The following is a 21545-nucleotide window of genomic DNA, read 5'->3' as shown; positions in this document are numbered from 1 at the left end:
TTCTCAGATTGTTGTGAGCGTGTAATAGAGTGTGTATCCAGCTGTGTTCTTCTGTGTGGTCTGTGGACCAGCAGCCTCAGCATCACTCAGGTTAAACATGCAACATCCAGGCCCACCTCACACCAAGAGAATCAGAACCTGCGTTTTTGCAAGATCCCCAGGTGGTAGAAACAATGTATGTGAAAGTTAGAGAAACGCTGATATGTGTGCCTGGCACCAAGCAACCCTTTAGAAGATGGTGATGCTTAATGATGATGATGGTGACATTGACGTCATCAGGATGAAAAGTGGGGCTTGGGTGGGGGGGTTCCCTGTCCGGTGGTGTGCCCAAGACTTGAGTCCTCAGGATCATGACCACTGGCGAGCCAGCCTCCATCTGCAACCTTTGGACAGGACAGAGGCCTTTGAGCTGGAACCCTACTCCCTATAGCCTGCACCCTGCTCCTCCAATCACTGTTCTATTCTCATCTAAGCTGAATGCTTCCTCCTTGTGAGAGTCTTCTCCAGCTCTGGCTCCTCTCAGATCACCCCTTCTCTGACCACAGCTCCCGGCTCCTCTGTGTTCCCTGTGTGGCAGCGTGGGTGTCTGATTCGCTCAGCTGTCCCCTGAGGTTCTGCTGTCGCAGCGGGCTGGGCTGGGAGAGGCCATTGCTGCATTATTTATGGGGCATCGTTAACCAGCCGCACTGATGAGTTACACACAGTTTATTCTTCTGCTTCGTGTGTGGGATGCCATCCTGGGCCTCTGTTTAATACAGAACAAAACAAAGCAAAACAGAACCCCAAGCCAAAACAGCCACGGGCTGAGCCCTGCGCCCTGCATTAGGCGAGTGGCCTGTCCAGCCTTCTGGCTGTGGGGAGAGTGGAGGAAGGGGGGAGAAGAGGAGAGGGACCCAGGCGTGTTCCCAGAGTTCAACTTCGAGGGAGGGAGGGGTGGGTAAGCTGGCTCGCATATTTGTTTAAGTGGCCACAAAACTCTCAGGGAAGTTGACAGATTGGGTGGGACTTTTTTTTCAGAAGTAAGAAAATGACTTCAGTTTCCTCCCCACTCCCTAAGGGACCAGGCTGCTGTTAGGTATGTGACCTGTTAGGTTCTCTGGTCACCTAGGTGGTGTGGGATTTATGTCCCTCACCATCTGCCTGGAATTCTGCTCTCTTCTTTGTGGTTGAACTCTGACCTTGCCCTTGAAGGCTGCTCATGGTCACCTTGTCCATCCTGCCCAGGTCCTGCCAGTCCCCAGCATGAGTGCATCACTCCAGTGTCCCTTGGCGAGAGCCCCCTTGTGTCATCTCTGCTTCCCTGTCTGTGTGCCAGCCGTTGCTCTTACTAGAAACCTTTTTCCTTCCTCCCTCTGTTTCTCTGTCCTGGAGCCCACAGTGTGGTGGGGGAGATTCAGGCTCACAGATGGTGAGTTGCATGATGTGGGGGAAGCAGGTGCATTTGAGAATGCTGTGGAAGAGGTGACATTTGAGCTACGTGGTGATGGTGGAATAGGAGTTTTCAAGATTGTTGCATCCCTTGGAGGTTGGAAGAGAGAAGAGCCGCCCTTGGTGCTGTGTGGGGTGTGGAGAGCATGGTGGACACCCCACCTGGCGGATGCAGGGGTGGGGCCCTGTAGCCGGTCTTCAGGGAAGCCCCGCCTCTCTTGCTGTAGGAGGGGGGCAGTCTTGCAGCTTGATTAAAGGAGTGTCCTCTACATGTTTGTAAACAGGCTCGTTTTCTCTTCCCGTTTCTATAATAGGGGACTTTCCCTTTTTCGGAATCCAGTGTGGTCTAAGGTCTATTTTCAACAAATTGCCAGGGGTTCAAAACCTACCCTCCTCTCCAAAGAAAGTCAAGTGGTTCCAGGGAGAGGAGAGTCACATTCCAAGTTGCCTGTCACTTTGGACTTGGCAGAACCCGGGTGCCCGGTGGGAGTCTCATTTGCTTTGATTTTGGTCTGTCTGGAAAGTTGTGAAACTTTTATGTGTTCTCTGGTGAGCCCCACGGTGGGGTCTGTGTGAAGACTTTTTCACAGCCCCGGAAATGCATTCCTAGGGACCTCAAATGTGACCTGAGCCAGGTCAGAACCAGAAGCCTCAGAGGGGAGCTTTCTGGGACTTCTTGGTGGGTGGTGCAGGTCAGAAAATTGAGGACTGTGTTGGAATTGCTTTCGAAAAGGGTTCTCAGTGGATACTGCATCTTGATCTGCAGATTTCTTTTGAAATTTGAGCATTCTCGCTTTGGCTCAGTCTTAGAGTCTAGAAAAAGCCAGAGCTTTTTCTCTGTTACCTTTAACGCTTTGTTCAAATTTCTTCTCTCTCCTTTCTCACTTCCTCCAAGATTGTGATTTTAGTAGTAAAACTACTTTTAGGTGGGTAGAAACTTTTTTCTACCTTGAAAGAAACTAAAAAAACAACCCAGATCTCGAACAATCCAACATCACTTTGCCTTTACCTTTTAATAACATTTACACACTTTTTAAAAAAAAAATTCTCAATAAGGAGGCTTTTTGTCTTCTGTTCTTAGAAGTTCTTTTCTTTTCCTTTTCCTTTTTTTTTTTTTTTTTTTAGAATCCATTAAATTATATATTGCCTAAAACAGGTGGGCCTGACACTCTTTGATAGACTGTCGAATATCATTAAATCAGGAGCGAGCTGCTTTTGGAAGCCTTCTTCTGGCTGAGTGGGCGTTCGTGGGTGGAGAGCTATGTGCTGTACCCCTTGACTGGAGAGGGGACCCTCCTTTTGTTGCTAATTTGGTAAAGACTTAAGTGAGGCTCCAAGCAGTGGGGGTAGATAAGTAGTTTTTTGTTTTTTTTTTAAAGTGCTTTGAGCAGTAGATTTCAGGCACATTCATGTCGGTTTGAGTACCCTTCCTGCCATGTATTTGGGGGTGACTGAGACTAGGCTGACATGTGCCCAGCTAGTTAACTAGTCGTGAGCTACAGCTGGTTCTGTACTTAGGCCTAAGAATGTGGGATCCCAGCCTGGATGGACAGTCTGACTTAGAGGTTTTCACATCTCCGCCAGCATCCTGAGGGAGATTGCAGGGGCCTGCACACCCTTGGTTCAGTTCTATCAAATGTTCATTGGACACTGACGGAGTGCCTGGCATTGCCCCGAAGCACTTTAAAAACATTTTTTTGGGGGGGGGGGCTCCTGGGTGGCTCAGTCCGTTGGGCGTCCACCTTCAGCTCGGGTCATGATCTCACGGCTCATGGGTTCGAGCCCCACGTCGGGCTCTGCGCTGACAGCTCAGAGCCTGGAGCCCGCTTCGGATTCTGTGTTTCCTCTCTCTCTGCCCCTCCGCCGCTTGCGCTCCGTCTCTCTCTGTCTCCCAAACACAGAATCCGAAGCGGGCTCCAGGCTCTGAGCTGTCAGCGCAGAGCCCGACGTGGGGCTCGAACCCCCAGACTGTGAGATCATGGCCTGAGGTGAAGTCAGTCACTTAACTGACTGAGCCACCCAGGCGCCCCTGCCCTGAGCACTTTCCGATCCTAGTTATTCCTCACACCAGCCCTGAGAAGCGGTGACTTATCCCCTTGTAGAAGTTGAACGACTTGCCTGATAACACATTGCGAACCAGAGAGCCACGGTTCAGTCTGGGAGACGGGATTCCCGAGTTGGTGTCCCTTACTCCTTCCCTACAATCTTCCAGTGATGAGAGTGGTCAGGAATGATGATGGAATTATTTGTTTTTGTTATTTGTCATTATAAGGAGCAGGCCCTGAGAGGTAAAGTGACTTCCCCTGATACTTGGCAGAGCCATGGCTAGAAGTCGGGACTGTGTGCTCCCTGCACTGGCTTCTTGCCATTCTGGCATGTTCTCTATGAAATGTGCCTCCCTTTTTTTCTTAAGAAACATTCTAGATCATCTCAGTGACCTTCTCCAGGGGTCCCTGTATGGGAGTGATTGGTGTTGGGAAAAGGAGGGCCCAGCACTCCTGGCCTCCTTTACGTCGATGAATGCCTTCTAGCCTTTTGGCTACAGGTTGGTGGTCAGTATATCTGAACATCTTCAGGCTTTTCAGAAGAGCTTCTCATACTTTTTTTGTGGATCTGAAAGAGAATAAAAGGTTAGGTGAGGCTGTAATTGGTTGCTTTGAACTCTTGTGCTTTTAAGGATGCTGACTGATGTCTATCTGGACGGGGATCCCCAGTGGCCAGTCAGAGGACTCTGATCTCAGCCCTTACCTCTTTAATTACTTGGATGTAGATGTAGAAGGGGCCTTCATACTTGATAAGAAAATGGTAGATATGTTAGGTGTTTTCATTGGAATTCCCCACAATGTCTCGCTGGGTCCGGAATGGTAGCCTGAGCTGTCAAAGGTTCACTCAGCGTAAGTTAAAATAAAGTTGTGCTCTTGGGTAGAAGCAGCCCCCTGGGGCACAGAGACAAGATGGAGGCGGTGTGGCTTAGCAGGACGGTGACGGGATCTGTGCGTGGGTGTTGGTGTCAGTAGCTGCCAGTGGACCTCTGCCAGGAGCCAGTCAGACAGGATCCCTGGGGTGTGGCTTAGTGCCCCGTGGGAGCAAATTGTCGCTTGGGGGAATAAATCCAGAGACCTGCAGTTGGGCCAAGCAGGTCTCAAAGGCAGAACTGATGGATGTGCTCTCGTGGCATCTGTGGAACAGACTTTAGGCTCTGGGTGGGTTGTAAATTCATGGTGTTTTGTTGCCAGAACCTCTAGTTTGATCTGAAAATTAAAAAAAAAGTAATGACTATTGTTTTCATAAAAATGATACATGATCCTTATTTAAAACACACACACACACACACACACACACACACACACACACACACAATTCTGGCCATATGGGAAAGTACAAACAGGAAAGTAACCTATTGGTCCAAATCTTAACTTCCAGAAATAGCCCATTTTAATTTTGGTAGAGAATTTTCCAGACATCTCTGTGTGCATTTTCAGGCAGGCTTGATACCTACAGAAATGTATAAAGAGACAGTTTTTTTTTTTTTAATGTTTATTTATTTTTGAGAGAGAGCATGAGCAGGGAGGGGCAGAGAGGGAGAGGGAGACACAGAATGTGAAGCAGGCTCCAGTTTCTGAGCTGTCAGCACAGAGCCCGATGTGGGGCTCGAACCCATGAGCTGTAAGATCATGACCTGAGCCGAAGTCAGACGCTTAACCGACTGAGCCACCCAGGCTCCCCTAAAGAGACTGTTTTATGACAAGATGTAAAACAAAAATATATTTAATTTTACTTTCATGTAACAGTATTGAAACTGGAGTGAAGTAATACTGGAGAGATTACTGAACTTCAGATGATGATTTCTTCTCCAAAAGAACTTAGTTTTCCAGACATCCCTCTAAAGCAATGGTTCTTTTTTTTTTTTTAAATTTTTTTTTAATGTTTATTCATTTTTGGAGAGAGAGGCAGAGCATTAATAGGGGAAGGGCAAAGAGAGAGGGAGACACAGAATCTGAAGCAGGCTCCAGGCTCTGAGCTGTTAGCACAAAGCCTGACGCGGGGCTCGAACTCACAAACCATGAGATCATGACCTGAGCTGAATTTGGACGCTTAACCGACTGAGCCACCCAGGCACCCCCCCCCCTTTTTTTAGTGTTTATTTTGCCAGGGATTGAGAGAGAAGGGGAGGGGCAGAGAGAGAGGGAGACAGAATCCCAAGCAGACTCCACATTGTCAGCGCAGAGCCTGACATGGGGCTCGAACTCACTAACTGGGAGGTCATGACTTGAGCTGAAATCAAGAGTCAGATTCTCCACTGACTGAGCCATCCCAGGCACCCCTAAAATAGTGGTTCTTAACCAGGGGATGATTTTGTCCCATTAGGTCCATCTGGCACAGATGCCTGGAGACATTTTTCATAGTCCCCATCAGTGGCATCTGTGAATGTTCCTGGCATCTCATGAACTGAGGTCAGGGATGGGGCTAGAAACCCTGCAGTGCACAGGACAGCCCCTCCCAACCCCCCAAAAGAACTGTCTGGCCCAAAATGTCCTTGGTGGCAAGGTTGAGAAACTGTCCCCAAGGGTAAGAAAATAGGATTGTTAAAACCAATAGGAAGATGAAATCATTATGTTTTAGCTCAGTTGCAATTATAGACTATTCTGATTGGGCTTCTGCAGTGAAAGATGAGATGATTAACTTCATTAGAGTTTCTCCCTCCTCTCCTTAAACTGCAAAATCAGGAGGTGGCCCATGTTATGCTCACCATGTCAGTGTTCTTAACACTTACATTCTGTCCTGCAACGATCACCCCCTAGGTGTTTAATCTTAGTTCTATGTTTAAATGATTCCGTGCCAAACTCTTCTTTTTTATTTTAAGTTTTTCTTTCAAGTAAACCCCACACCACACATGGGGCTCGAACTCACAACCCTGAGAACAAGAGTCACACGCTTTACTGACTGAGCCAGCCAGGCACCCCCCAGCTCCATTTCTCTAGCCATGGTTTTTCCTTTCCTGGGTTTATTTTGCATCACCTCTTGGTCAGTTGGCTATTTGATCTTAATATAAATTTAATGTGTAGGGAGGTGTCACAGTCCACTCTGGTTTGCTCCAGTCAGAATGGCACCTGCAGTTTTGAGTTTGTGTCTGAGTACCACACTTAAAAGAGCAGAGAGACATCGTGCAGTGCCCCAGGATGCTGCAGGGACGTGAAACGGGCCTGTGTAGAAAATGAACTGCACTTGGGAAGGGAAGGGAAAGCTGTGGATGAATTCCCTGAGAAGACCTCCCTCTGGAAGCAGGGTAGGCCTTCACTCTGAGGGTCCCCAGAAGGTTCAAGCCAATGCTGCATGGACACAAAAGACAGGGTGGCAGAGAGAGGTGTTGAGCTCCCTGTGAGCCGAAATGTGGTGGGGAACTACCTGTTGGCATCTTGTATGTAGATGTTGGGTTCAAGCCATCAGCTGAGTGGCTATATTTAGGTATCTTCTCAACCTTGAGATTCTGATGGTCTAATAATGGTTCCCAATAGCTGCCTGTCCTAGAGGGGCTCCGGTCACTCTGGTTCTCTCCTCCCTGTCCTTTGAGATAAGGGTGAAAAACGCCACAGCCATGGTCACGTGGTTCAGGGCAGAGCCTTACGTGTTCTGCACATCTTGAATTTGGACCCATCATCTACTACTCAAAATGTGATCCATCCATCTATAGGTTAGATTCCACCAAACGTGTTCCAGTCGGTGTTTGTAGTATTTATAAGATTACCGGGCCTGAGTATATTCGAAACCCATTTCTGAGCCGATACGTTTATATATCATCTGGGCAACATACCATAGACTGCAGAGGAAGAGAGCACACACAGATCGTTCCCTGTGTAATTGGAGTCTGGGTGTTCTGTTATTGTCTTAGTCAGGTGTCAGTCACAGCATGCCTTACTGATCGATGACTTTGTTTTGTTGTAGGGGAGCTATCCAGTTTGGGAGGATTTCATAAACAAAGCAGGAAAGCTACAGTCCCAGCTTCGGTAAGTATAGAAGCCTGTCGTTCCCAGAAAATGGCAACATCCACAGACAAAGGATGGAATAGGACAGACCCAGGATGCAGATTGAGGTTAATTTTGGAAGCGTTACAGGTATAGAAGCATGTAGTGGGTTCTAATTTGAGCATTGCCACTTGTTAGCCTTATGTCTTGGGCCCAGGTTCCCTTGGGTAAAACTGAACTGTCTGCTCTGCCTTCTTCCATAGGAATTTTGAGAGTCAGATGAGCTGTTATACATGTAAGGTAATAATGGGCAACATTCATGTAACGCTCACTATGTGCCAGGCATATGTTAATTAAATCTCCCAACCCTGAGAGGTAAGTACAGTTATTATCCTCAATTTACTGATGAAAAAAATGAGGCACAGAGAAACTTAACCAACCTGTGCAAAGTCACAGAGCTAGTAAAAGCCAGAGCAGGGATTTGAACCTGAGTCTGGCTGCGAGGTCCATTCTGCTTACTGCCTATCCTTATAAAGAGCTTACCGCTTATTGTTGACTACTGTATCCTTCCATTTGTGTGCAATGTCTAGGAAACGCACATCTGCAGAGACAGATGTAGATTAGTGGCTGCCTGGGCCTAGTGGAGGAAAAGGAGATTGAGTACACGTGGGCATGAGGAATCTTTTCGGGGTGATGGAAATGTCCTAAAGTTGGCTCGTGCTAGTGGTTGCAAAATTCTAAGTTCACTAAAAAATTGTTGAATCACACACCTACAAAGGTTGAATTTTATGGTATACAAATTATCCCTCAATAAAGCTATTTAAACAACAAGATCTAGGGTCAGTCGGCTCTAAGGGGCTATTGTTGCTTTGTCTTGTGCTTGTTTCTTGTTTATGTATCATTTGATGTGAAATAGAATCTTCTTGTTACAGCTGTATGCTTTTACATCAGTGAGGAGAAAGGCTACTCAGCGGTGTTCCATGAGGGACAGGGCATTTACAAAAGCAGTAATTTTCATGACTCCTGTTCATGGCATAAGGGGGATGACATCAGTTGTTTTGAATGTATGCAGGTGGTTTTCCAGAGGACAAAGCAAGTAGGGGTTTTCTAGGATAAAAACCATGTGGATGACATGACACTTTTGGTCCTTTGCCCATGGACATCAGGAGGTTACTGCCCAGAGCTTTAACCATAGGACTGGACATTTCATGGTTCCCCTGTAGGTCAGGAGAGAAGAACTCCAGAAGGATGGATCTTTCCTCTTCCATTCTGTCAGCTTTGTGGGGCCTGGGATTTCTATCCCATGCACCTGGGGTTTCCCAAGCTGTCATTGGTCTTCCAGGAGACTCAGGAATACAGCCCCTTCTCTGTTTGTCAGATCCTTTACCATTTCGGTGCTTAAGAACTTGTAAAGACTTTATGCTGGGCCAGCTCCACTCTGTTCTGTCTGAATGCAAAGCCCTGCAGAAGCCTTTACCGGCCTCACCTTATCAAGCTATGTCTACTCACTCTTCTCATTGATTTTAAATAGTCTCCATCCTGTAGGTCCCTGCTGGAATCAACCAGTAAAACATTTAAGTAGCCCCCCCCCCCACCATCCCCCCAACACATACACGTTTTTCTTATGTGGCCTCATTTAATTATCTGACAGCCTTTTCAGGGTCGACCAATGAAAAGATTCTTTTCCCCTTTTACCAAAGAGCAAGCCAAAACTTAAGGTAAATATGAGGTTAGTACAGCTGATTAGTTACAGTAAAACTTTTAAAGCAATCTTATACTCACTAGTACAAAGTACACTTTTTATTTTTTAACAACTGTTTAGGCCTCCTGAGGGCAGGGACCATTTCTTTATTTTGTCAAACTGGTAGTGCCCAGCTGAGAGCCTCACACACATGGTTTGGTGTTCTGCAGTAAAGAAAGGATAAGGCTATAGAAGAGGCAAATAAGCTGGGAACACATACACCAAATCACTCCTTTGTGCTGCCCCATCAGAGAACTAAGATATATTATGACAACAGCAGACAATGAAATAGGACTCATTGGAAGGCGGTGTTTAAAAGCTCCTAATTCCTCACACTTGACCACCATCCTCCTTTTCAGTGGAGCCCTGGTGACGGAGTAATACACAAGGCGTCTCTATAGCTGGCTCGTTAAATTGGGATGATTGGCATTGACTTGAAAATAAATCCGGCCATTGTGTCAGATAGTAATTGCAAATCAGAATGAGCTGTTTATAAATCCCAGGATGTTTGATAAAGCTGACTTTTCCAGGGTTTGCGTATGATGTCAACTCTTTGAAAAATATGCTTCAAAGGGGTTTTTTCTTTCAGTTTTGTTCCGTGTGTATGTCTTTTTTTTTTTTTTTTTTTTTAACTTGAGCAGAATGGCTTTTTGCTCTAATGGAAAATATCAGGCCTCATTCATTCTGCAGTTGGGTGCTAAGGGACTGTTGCACAGGTTTTCCCAGGGATGACTTCCAGCGTCTTCCAGAACCTTCTGTCTCAGAGCTATGGTTGCTGAGTTTTAGAGTCACTTCTTCAGTTCCATCTTGAACTCTTTTTTAGTTCTTATTCTCACATTCTTCCTTCAACAGCTCTGCATTCTTAGGAGTGCTGAGTAGAGATTAGATTCATACGTGAAATATTTGGAAATGAGCTTCAGGCTCCATGCTTGATTGTGAGTCCCGTGTGTGTGTGTGAGTCCTGAGGCTGGCTTGTTCTCGTTGTCCTTGACCCTGGCGTGGAGAGGTGCTTCCTCTCCATGGGGTGACAGCTAGATCACAGCGCTAGGAACCAGTAGACCACAGAGTGCTCAAGAGGATGTGAAGAACTCAAAATAATTTCTAGGGCAGCAAATGAGTGTAGTGACTTCTCCCTGGTGTCAGCTTTGAGGAATTCAGAAGATGCAGTCGAGAGAGCATTCTATGGTTGAAAAAATGGTGTCTCAATTCCATTGTAAATGGGATTTAGGGGGAAAGAGTCACATAGCCAGGATCTGATCTGGCAGTGGGATGAGCATGGGACTGTGTGTCCTTCTGGGCTACCAGTTCCAGTCCTGGGATGAACTTGTGATGTTTTTTTTTTTTTTTAATTAAAAAATCTTTTTTAAATGTCTATTTTTGAGAGAGGTAGAGAGAGAGCAGGAGGATGGGAAGGGCAGGGAGAGAGGGGGAGGATCTGAAACGGGCTCTGTACTGACAGCAGAAGGCCCAATGCGGGTCTTGAACTCATGAACTGCGAGATCATGACCTGAGCTGAAGTCAGACGCTCAATTGACTGAGCCACCGAGGTGCCCCCAAACTAGTGATCTTGAAAGTCACTCTACTTGTCTCAGTTTTCCCATCTCTAAAATGAATTATTTGAAGTAGAGGCTCTCTCTCCAAGATTCCGTCTCCCGGTCCATGTCTATATGCTGTTTTCCTGCTCTAAAATTATTTCCACTTATACCGTTTATAGTTTTTAATGATGGTTTTCATTTAGGTAAAAACACTTGTCTTTCCTCCTTTGTGAAATTTTGCCTGGTAATTGTGTTACACCATCAGGTGTCGTGATGGGAAGACTTGCCAGCATTTACCGAGCGGCACCGAATGAGCTGCGTGTTTTTGGGAGAGTGCGCTAATATCGGGAAGAAATGCTTCCTAAGGGGGTGGGGACAAAAAGTAGGCCTGCAAAGCCAGTGGTTGTCGACGTCCAGCAGGGTCGTTTCTCCTAGAAGGTTGCATTCAGTTCTCCACAGAGGTTTTAACCCTTGAGCTGTAATGAATTTGCTAGCGTGAGACATTCCTCATGCTTTTGTTATGTGTTTGCATTTTAGGACCACAGTAGTAGCAGCGGCTGCCTTCTTGGACGCGTTTCAGAAAGTGGCCGACATGGCCACCAACACACGTGGTAAGCAGATGGAGGGATGGCGCCCAGCGTGAACCGAGTTCAGCATGTGCCTCTTTGTTTACCCTTGGGCGGCGTCACGAGGAGATACAGCTTAAGTTATCAGAGCTTAGCTGACTCCTAGTTTTCACGTCCTAGAACACTTTGTGGGATTCCACCTATTGAAAGTTGCAAACAGTTCTCCGGACAGGGAAGCACGTGCGAAGAACGAAAACTAAAGGAAAGGAACCGCGGGTTCTGCGGGAAGTGGCTGGGCGTGTTAGTTCGATCACTTTTAATGACATGCCGGCTGCAGAGCCTTGAACCGTGTGTCTGGTTGCAGTTTGTTTTTCCCTCCTCACACGGGTTGTCCTAAGATTTGCCTTACTCCCTGGGGAGCGGGCAGTGAGAATGCTCGGGTAGACCATTTTTCTGCAAGGAGCCCTCGTGTAAGCGGTGCGCTGGTGCGTCGTATGTGGTGATGTGTCTCCCACATTTTTCTGCAGACCCCTGAAGAGTGTGACTTGGTCGTGTCTTAACTCCCCAAAAATAGTTCTTACGACATAGCAGGTGTTTAAAGTCGGCTTATTAAATCAATGAACAAAGGGGACTGTGGTGCCAATTTTCAGTAATTTCGGGGACTACTGAATCATACAAAAGAATAACAAAAACGTGTATAAAGGAGAAAATGATAGCTCCTATATCCACTGCCATTGTTGGAAAGACAACATTACCCGTAACGTGGAGACCTCTGTTCGAAGAGGGGTGCTTTCCTTTTCGTTCCCAGCCAGGGACGCTCTCCTCCCTTTCTTTTCTTTCTTTCTTTTTTTTTTTTTTTGCCTTATATTTCTGGGTCTGCTTCTACACTGCCTGTTCTCTTCATTGTCATGGGAACATTGGAAAAGGTGGGTGTTGGGGGCAAGTGTTGAGGGGTTGCCCTCAGTCACACGAGGATTTAGCTTCTCTGACACACCTCTCTACCTCCAGTGGGTTTCAGTAGGTACCCCTTTACCATAGGTACTTAATTAAATATTCATGGGGCGCCTGGGTGGCTCAGTCGGTTAAGCGTCCGACTTCAGCTCAGGTCACGATCTCGCGGTGCGTGAGTTCGAGCCCCGCGTCGGGCTCTGGGCTGACGGCTCAGAGCCTGGAGCCTGCTTCCGATTCTGTGTCTCCCTCTCTCTCTGCCCCTCCCCCGTTCATGCTCTGTCTCTCTCTGTCCCCAAAATAAATAAACGTTAAAAAAAAAAATTAAATATTCAAATAGATGTGCAGTGAGGACACTTCTCATTCATTCAAGAAGCCCGAAACCTGCTAATATGTTAGGTACCATTATGGGACCACAAAAACCAATATATTATTTATCCTCCTTGGCCTGGAAGGGCTTGCAGTTGAGTGGGGGGGTGGGAAATGAGATGTGCAAATAAAGGATTTCGGTGTGGAAGTAACATGCGTGGTACAGTACTAGCGATAGGACAGTGTGCTGGGGGAATATCGAATCGTGAGCAATGTACTCAGTTCAGGAGCCAGAGTCCTCCCAGGGGAGGTCTTCTGTCTCCTTATTTCCAAGATGCCAACGGTGTTTCGAAAGGTTCCCTAGGAGAATGTGATGGCGATATCAGAGCGGTGGTTTGAAGAACTTGATCTGGTTCGCCAGCTTGATATGGGTCTTAGCTAGTATCTTTCTTAATCCCTTAAAAGATGATGACCTAGTTGACATGTGTCCGTTATAGTCTTCTTCATACGTGCATGTTCTAAACATTCTATAACCTTTAAGGCCATAATCACCACTGTTAAGTGTTTTTGAGTCTGTTTTATATTTTCTCCAGCGATATCCAGAACTGGACTTGTCTTTCTAGAATAGCCATCAGAATGTGTATTTCTTAAAAGAATTGCTCTACTATTTTAAAGAACTTAGATAGCTGATATTGCATTTTTGAGGCTCTGTGATCCTTAATCAGGTCTTCTATTTTAATATTGAATTATTGATTGGACCCTAAAGGATGGAATAAAGCAGCATCCCCTGATTTCTCATAATTGCTTGCAGCAAGGAGCCAGGGTTTCTGCAGAGGCTGCTCCCTGGAGTGGTTCTCGGCAGGAAACCAGGGGGACCTGCACATCTCCTGGTTGCAGGGAAGAAAAACAGAGCAATCATCTGTGGGGAAAGAACGCAAATAGCCTCTCTGGTGGTGACAGAGGTAAGAGTCAGAGTTTGGAGGTGATGTACTCGACAGAAGACAACTAATGTCACAGTGAACAGACTCTCGCTTTGATATATTTTTAAACCACTTGATTTCAGGTCATTTTTAGCGATGCCAGAATACTTGACATCTCGCCATCTCTAGTGTCCATGTGCACTGGGGGAAAATAACTTTCCCTTGAGTGTGAGAACTCTCCCGTGACCTAAAAAGGGTGTGGTCGATAACAAAGAAGGGGTATTTTATGGAGATGGTAAGAGAGAAGCACGGAGGTGCTTCTTGTATGTTCCATAAGCATCAGAAGTGATTTTTACTAAGTTATTTTTTACTTACAAATTGAAAAACCTGGAACACGTGCTTTTGTTTAAAAAATTCATAGAACAAAATGCGTAAAGTAAAATCCACCCTCCCAGTACCCCCTTGCAGCGACTGGAGTAAGCGTCCTATATATACTTTTTTTTTGTATACATAAATGCGTCCGGGAGGAAAAAAGCTAGTTGCAGAACAGTATGTAGAATGGTATGTGGAATAAAGTACATCTGGGTGATCTAAAGGTAGCCCATAAGGAACATGTTCTCATGCTTGTACTCCACAGTATATTGTAGTTCTCTTTCCACGTCCATACCTGTGGATCTGCCTTGTCCTTTCTAGTGCCCAAATGGAATTTCATAGTCTGGAAACAGAAGGATTTTCTCATTCTTCAGTTGATGGAAATTTAGGGTATCTCCATTTATTTGCTTTTACAAGGCACTCAGCAATTGATGCCCGTGTATACATCCTTTGGGAGATTTATGTATGACCTGTTTTTAATAGTGTGTGCATCTCCATGGAAACGATCTATAGAAAATGCTTCAAACGGTTTTGGTCAGCAGCAGATCTATTTGGATTTGATGTCATTACAGACTGTAACTCTAATGTGGTTTGCAGTTTGATATCTGCCCTCTACGAAGTCCGGTTTTTTGCTTAGAGCTTCTCGAAGTGTTTTTTGAGTCCTTCTTGCTGGAAGTGATAGAAGGGAAGTTAAGCGCATCTCTTTTGGTCAGGTATCCAGAATCTCAAGTTAGCATGCCCCTGGTTTCCAAAATACTAGCATTCCGTATTATCTCCCAAAGCTCTGAAATTCCTCTATCCTTTTTAGCGAATATTTTGCACTAGCTATTAATATAATGTATTTAGGAAAAACTTTTAAAGCTATTCACTATAGGAGCAAAATTACTCTAATCATTATATAACTACTGTTAAAGAGAATGTGGAAATACGTTAGAACTCGATTTTGTTTGTCACGCAAACGTGTATAAGTTGGTATTATAATGTGTGTAGGTTAATAATTAAACTATAATGGAATTTAAGGGTTTATTAACACCATAATACATAGTACAGTTTCATGTTTTGTGGATTTTTGCACTCTTGGATGAATATACGGTTTGCATTTAGTATGAAAGTACACCTTTGTATTTAACATGAAAGTACACCTTTTCCCGTATTACTGGCTGCAAAGAATTATCGTCTAGGCACTTGCTATGCATGGAATGCCAGACTTTGTGGAGCAGGGTCCCCATCTTCTTCGTGTCCATAATGGACCAGCAAATGGCCTATTATAGGAGTTGAGAAATGTTTGAACTGACTGGTATGCAGTTGTCTGAGTTACTTAAAAATAAAAAGAAAAGGACTACCGGGTTGTGTTCACGTGCTTCTCAGCCTTGGGCAGCAGAGGCACCATATTGGGGGAATAGCACTCCTGCGCCTGAGTGTGCCTTGCACACTGGGCCCTGCTCCCTGTTTCACTGGAAGGCAGGGGTACCGAGCTGATGAGACCCTCTGCCTTAGCACTGGCCCTGCGCAGCACTGCATTGTTTGCTTATGTCAGCAAGGGCCTTTGAAGTGCATAATGCTATGTGACTTTCATTTTTGGCTGCCTCTGTGTGCCTGGGTAATTACTTTATAGCTCTGAAAAACCATCTCAGGGCTGTTTAGATAATGATACACCAAACCCAGAGTGAGGAATTTTAAGATTTTATGAAGAAAGGAAATGGATTCCCGGCCGACCAGATCATCTTTAATGTCCAAAAGCCTTTGTACATCACTTTAAAAAGTGGGCGTGGTTTCGAGATTGGAAATCATGATCGCGAACCTTTATTGACTAGTAATGTGGGCGGGCTCTGTTCTAAGTACATCACGTATGCGGAGTCAATTCTCACAACGGCTCGTGAGATAGGTGCTCACGATCTCCATTTTCGGTGATAAAATCGGGATGAAGAGAACTTGACTTAAACCGAAGTTACATGGCCAGTTAGTGGTAAAAGGAGTCCGGCCCAGAGCCTAAATTTTGACCGTTAAATTACAATTCCTTATGTAAGGAGCTCCTGGATTTAGTATAAGCTTATATTTGCTTTTCAAGTTACTTGATCCTGAATGTACTAAAAGGATCTGTGTAGCACCTTGGAATAACCAAGATTGGGAGCTGTGATGCCCAGTTGTGTCTTCTGGCTTTGCCAACTATGCCGCCCTGAGTAAATTACAATAGCGCCCCCTTGTCCACGGGGGAATACGTTCCAAGACTCTCGGTGGATGCCTGAAACTGGAGATCGTCCCAAACCCTGTATAGACTGTTTTTTCCTATACATACATACCTGTGATAAAGTTTAACTTATAAATTAGGCACAGTAAGGGTCATCTGGGTGACTCAGTCAGTTAAGCGTCAGACTCTTCATTTTGGCTCAGGTCAAGCTCTCATGGTACGTGAGCTTGAGCCCCACCTCAGGCTCTGCGCTGACATCACAGAGCCTGCTTAAGATTCTCTTCTCTCCCTCTTTCTCTTCCCCTCCTCCACTCTCTCTTTCTCAAAATAAATAAATAAAAACAGGCACAGTAAGAGGTGAACAACAAAAACTAATAATAGAACAATCCTGACAATACACTATAATAAAAATTATGTGAATGTGGCCTTTCTGTCTCTCAGAATATCTTCTTGTCCTGTACTCACCCTTCTTCTTGTGATGATGGGAGGTGATAAAATGCCTACGTGATGAGATGAAGTGAGGTGAATGACGTAGGCACTGCGACCTAGCGTTAGGCTGCCGTTGGACCTTCTGACGCTTTGTCAGAAGGAGGGCCATCTGCTTCTAGACCGCCACTGACTGAGACCACGGAAAGCAAAACCATGGATAAGGGGGAGAACTACGGTATATTTTGCTTTTCTGGGCTTTAATTTCCCCAACTATAAAAGGGGTTTTCCCGGGACATAGAGTCCTGGATGGTCACAAGTCCTCTTTCTTAGTTCTAATATTCAATGGTTTTAAACCTCATTTGGTCCTATTAAATTCATAAAATATGAATGAAGTTGGACAGTCTAAATTCTCTCCACAAGGCTATCTTTAGAGTTTCCAATTTTTGCTCTGGAGTCAGGAAGTGGAGGAAGCAAAGTTAAAGCACAGGACTATGGAGAAGGGAGGGTTAGAAGAGAAAAATAAGGCTCCCCTCCCCCACCCCAGACCTGCTGCTGCTGCTGCTGCGTGTGCCCGAGGGCAGGTGGAAGGAAGCTGGAACTTTTGGACCACCACCTAGATCCAGACTGTTGGGAGATGTGCCTTAATCAGGGAGCCTGGGTTGCCAAGGTTCTGTGTGTCCGTGAAGAAAACCTCTGTGGCTTAGTGGTTTTTGCAAATACGTTGCGTGTGTTTAGTATATATTTTGTTAAATGCCAGGGTCTCCGCATCTGGCTGCGTGGATCATAATCACCCAGGAAGTTTGTTTCAAAAGACAGATTTCGGGGCCCTGCCTGTGGGATCAGAATAACTGGGTAGGACCTGGGAATCTCAGATTTTTTTTAAGTTCCTCAGGAGATTTTACTCCCCGGCGAGGTTTGTGCCTCCTGCCATAAGCCACCTGTCCGGGGCCCTCTCTGCCAGGGGCTGGCAGTTCCACCCACAAAGAAATGCTCATGGCTCCCTGAAACTCTTAAGACCTTTGATCCGTGTCTGCTGGACATGTGCATTCCAGATCTGGAATGTCCTTCTCACTCCACCCCGTCTGCCTCCTTGAGATGCTTGAGGATTTGCTGCTCGTCTTCCAAGAGCCGGGTAAACAGTCACATCACCAGTGACACTTTTGCCCACAAGGTAGAGTGAGACCTCAGGCCTCGGGACCTCTGTGGTACCTGCTGCGGCCGGCAGGTGCACCTCACTGTGTCCTTACCGTTTCCCCACCAGAACGCAGGCCCCTCCAGGATAGGCCTGCACCCTGCTCCTCTCTGGGGAGCCCAGGCACCTAGATGCCCAGTGTCTGGCATTGGGCCAGGTGCAGACAGCGTCTGAATGAACAACCGAGTGCGTGTCGCAGTTACCACACTCCCACGGTGCCCTCAGTGGATCTGGGTGAGGAGGGCTGTCCTTGTGGCCGGTGGGAGGCTAGTGGGGTGGGATCTTGGTCAGATTCCACTTGGGGATTCAGAATTCAAGTTTTGATGACCTCTCCTTGAGGTCGAGTCTGGTGGAATGTGTGACTTGATATTTCAGTAGCTGAAGGGGGCCTAGCAATTCCTCGATGCGGTCACAGGAAGGGGCAGGTGGGTGAAAGACGGAGCCCAGGGAAGAGCCGGAACCTTCCCTTCTAGGAGAGGAGGTACTGGGAAGCTGTTTTCAAGAGGCAGCCAGACCGGTTCTGTTTGCCCCCAAGTTTTATTTTAACTAGGTTGTTTGGAATTTCACTAGCCCTTAACTTCTGGATTGACTTTGGTGTTCAAGTCAGACAGACCCTTTCACGTAATTAGAACCTTATGATTTCTACCTAGGAAGCTACTTAGCCACAAACCGGAGGTGGAAGAGGGAATTAATTATTTTTAAAAAGTCATCAAGCCCTTCTCACAGGCCTGGAACTGAATATTCTTTGAATATGACCTTAAGGGAATGTCGACAAACTTACTCACTGATTAAAAATAAAGATGTCTAAAACTGCAGTCTGCTAATCTCTAGATATGGCTGTGGATCACAAACTATTATTTTTGGTTGTTGTCTTTGGGATTTTTTTTTTTTAATTTTTTTTTTCAACGTTTTTTATTTATTTTTGGGACAGAGAGAGACAGAGCATGAACGGGGGAGGGTCAGAGAGAGAGGGAGACACAGAATCGGAAACAGGCTCCAGGCTCCGAGCCATCAGCCCAGAGCCTGACGCGGGGCTCGAACTCACGGACTGCGAGATCATGACCTGGCTGAAGTCGGACGCTTAACCGACTGCGCCACCCAGGCGCCCCTGTCTTTGGGATTTTAATGCCTTTAGGAAAAGAGGGAACTTACAAATATTTGAGAAACGAGCTTAGTTGTGATTTTTCTTTAAGAGCTGAGCCTTTTTCTAAAAAAAAAAAAAATTCAAGGATCATATATTAATTTTTCTGATGATCTTATTCTGAGGATTTATAGATAATAGGAGAAAAAAAGGAGTCTGGCATAAAGCATCTGTGGAGCCTGGATAAAAAGTCTTGTGGAAACCTGGCAGGGGTTAATTTTGCTTGGAAACTGTATATGGCCGTAGTTGGGGCACCTTAGCTCTGATTTCCTGGAGCCTGGCATGCCTTTTTTTTTTTTTTTTTTTTTTTTTTTTTGAGCCTGGCATGTCTTAAGTGCCCGGGAAACAGTTGCTGATTTGTTGAAAAATTTCCTAAGACAAAACACTTCCTAGCGTACAGGGTGGATGGACCAGCTGCTGTATTCTCTCATATTTTTAAACATGAGTTTAGGCATGCTGTATAGAAGATGACCTAGAAACTCTCCACTGCTTTTCATTTTCAGGGTTTCGAACTTGATTTTGATTCACATGAATTATGCTGAGGAAACCCTAAGCAAATTTTGCCTCTGCTGGTAGTTGACATTTTGAATTCTCCCTGCTAGGATGCTGGTGGGTGTGGTGGGGAGTAGAACAGAGCTCGGAAGAATAAGAACATTTGTATTTGGCTGAAGTGGGAAATTGGCCCGGCAAAGACAAAGTCACCTTTTCTCTCGAATTTCTTTTTTGTTTGTTTTCCCTTTAATTGCAGGCCCAGTGCCAGGACTCGACGGCTCTCGTGTATGCCGTGGGGTCCTGGCCCTGTGGAGCCTTCAGTCGGGGCCAGGCCGTTCCGTGTGATGCTGCAAATGTTCTACCTTTCCCTGTCCAATGTGGGAGTTACAAGCCACACGTGGTTATTGAGCTCTTGAAATGTGGCTGGTGTAACTGAGGAACTGAATTTCTCAATTTTTTTGGATTTTAATTCATTTTAATTATATATAACTTGCAACTTAGCTGAGGGCTGTGGTGGTACCTCAACCTCGGATAGCTTTGGTGTTGCTTCAGGAACTTCTGTCAGCTTCTCAAGCCACTCCATACTTAAATGTGTACATGTGGAGGAGTGCGTATACATCTGTGTTTGTGTTTAATACCTCTTGTAGTCTCAATCTTACGTGAGGGACAAATGAAAAATTTCTAATTTGCTGCTATTTATGATAATATTCAACCTAGCTAAAAAGTGTTGTCTATTATGTAAACAGCTTCGGGATATAAGTTCTCCATCTCCTAAAGAGGTTTTGGAGTTGTCTTTGACTTACTAAGAAGGGACATAAAAAAATATAATGTCTTTTTAAGTGGGTTCATAAATGCACATCCTGCTTGTGGGTTTCATTATTTTGATGCTTTTCCACTCTGATAGACCTTGCGTCGCTTTAATTCGTGACCACAGTACGTTTAATCCTACATATTCTGCTTAGGACAAAACAACTTTTTATTATTTTTTAATTTAATTTTTAATTTTTTAATTTTTAGAAAGAGTGCATGAGTGGGGGAGAAGGGCAGAGAGAAAGAGAGAAGGAGAATCTCAAGTAGGCTCCATGCTGAGTGCAGAGCCCAACATGGGGCTTGATCCCACAATCCTGGGATCATGACCTGAGCCAAAATCAAGAGTCAGACACTCAACCGACTGAGCCACCCAGGCGTCCCAAAACAACATTTTAAAAATGGTCTTATGAATGTGGAGTTTGTCTTACCATTTTCCATTTTTAAAAGTGATTTTTGTTTGATTTGCTTTATATGAAAGTCAGACAGTAGGAAGGCATGGGTATTTTAAGTCTTTTTTTCTTTTACAAATTACGCTGTAGGTAAGGACTCAAAGGAATTCATATGTTTATTAAGTATCATTATTTTATGAATTAAAAAAAAAATCTTCCTTTTTTCCTCCCCGTTTTTTGCTTGAAGGGGTTAAGAGGTAGGTGCTAATATCTGCGATTATTTCGGTGAGCACATTCCCATTTTCAGGTAGGTTTGGGATCGTGAACCCAGCCTCGCTGGTGATACGGTGAAATCCCTCCTTTGTGATCCTGTTGATGTTTTCTCGATGTTAAAACTGATGCTTGAGAACAGTACAGTTCCCCGCTCTACAAGTGGCCTTTCCTTATTGATCTTTGGTTGGGTAGCAACAGTTGCCAGGGATGGGGTGTCTCATCGTGGTCAGCCGGTGTCCTGCCTGTGCAGTGTCTGGCTTTTCACTGTCTTCCCAAAATGACACTTGAAACGGTGGTTAGTGTGCTTTAGCCTGAAACACACTAACCTGAGTCCCACTGTAAGGGAAGCACCTCCTGGGTTGTCCAGAGCAGGGAGTCCCCAGAATCCTGAAATCCTGTAACAGGGAGAGCCGGGGGTGTCCGAATTCCACCCCCGAGCCCGTATGTCCTGTTAAGGCTCATCCTACCGCTAACCAAGAGAAGCACCCGTTCTTGCTCAGTTCGGTGGTGTCACCCTGTTTTGCTCCAGTGTATTTTCCCAGATGATGCTTGAATATGATGTGTGCTGTGTTCTGTCTAACCTCCACAGCCTTAATAAACGCTGGTGAACGACACAGTGGTGGTAGTGGCGGCAGCGGGGAGGAAGATCCAGGCGTGGAGAGGATGTGTGTTTTTATGGGTGACTGGGTCGATCTGTGCAGCGTTGTTATTTGTGTCGTTAGGCAGTTTACATAATGAAGTGGTTTGCTCAGCATTTCCATCCCTTCCAGCTTGCTGGGCTGTCTGCGCTTTGTACACAAGCAGTAAGGATTCTCCCCCCTTGCCCTCCCTCCTCTCCATCCTAATTCT

The 21545-nt window shown here is 45.5% G+C and overlaps 1 protein-coding gene across 10 annotated transcripts in view; it reads left to right on the top strand.

The window, feature by feature from the left end:
* Positions 1-21545, top strand: part of MTSS1 (MTSS I-BAR domain containing 1) — a 165978-nt gene that overhangs the window by 17545 nt on the left and 126888 nt on the right. For all 10 annotated transcript variants that reach the window (XM_060611275.3, XM_060611271.3, XM_060611269.3 and 7 more), the window contains exons 2-3: positions 7372-7433; positions 11205-11278. In XM_060611275.3, the coding sequence (XP_060467258.3) occupies positions 7372-7433; positions 11205-11278 (136 nt within the window). The remainder of the gene's footprint in view (positions 1-7371; positions 7434-11204; positions 11279-21545) is intronic.

This window comes from Panthera onca, chromosome F2, assembly GCF_046562875.1.
Source record: "Panthera onca isolate mPanOnc1 chromosome F2, mPanOnc1 haplotype 2, whole genome shotgun sequence".
NCBI lineage: Eukaryota > Metazoa > Chordata > Mammalia > Carnivora > Felidae > Panthera > Panthera onca.
Note: the sequence above shows the minus strand (reverse complement) of the source record. Positions and strands in the feature narration are given on the sequence as shown.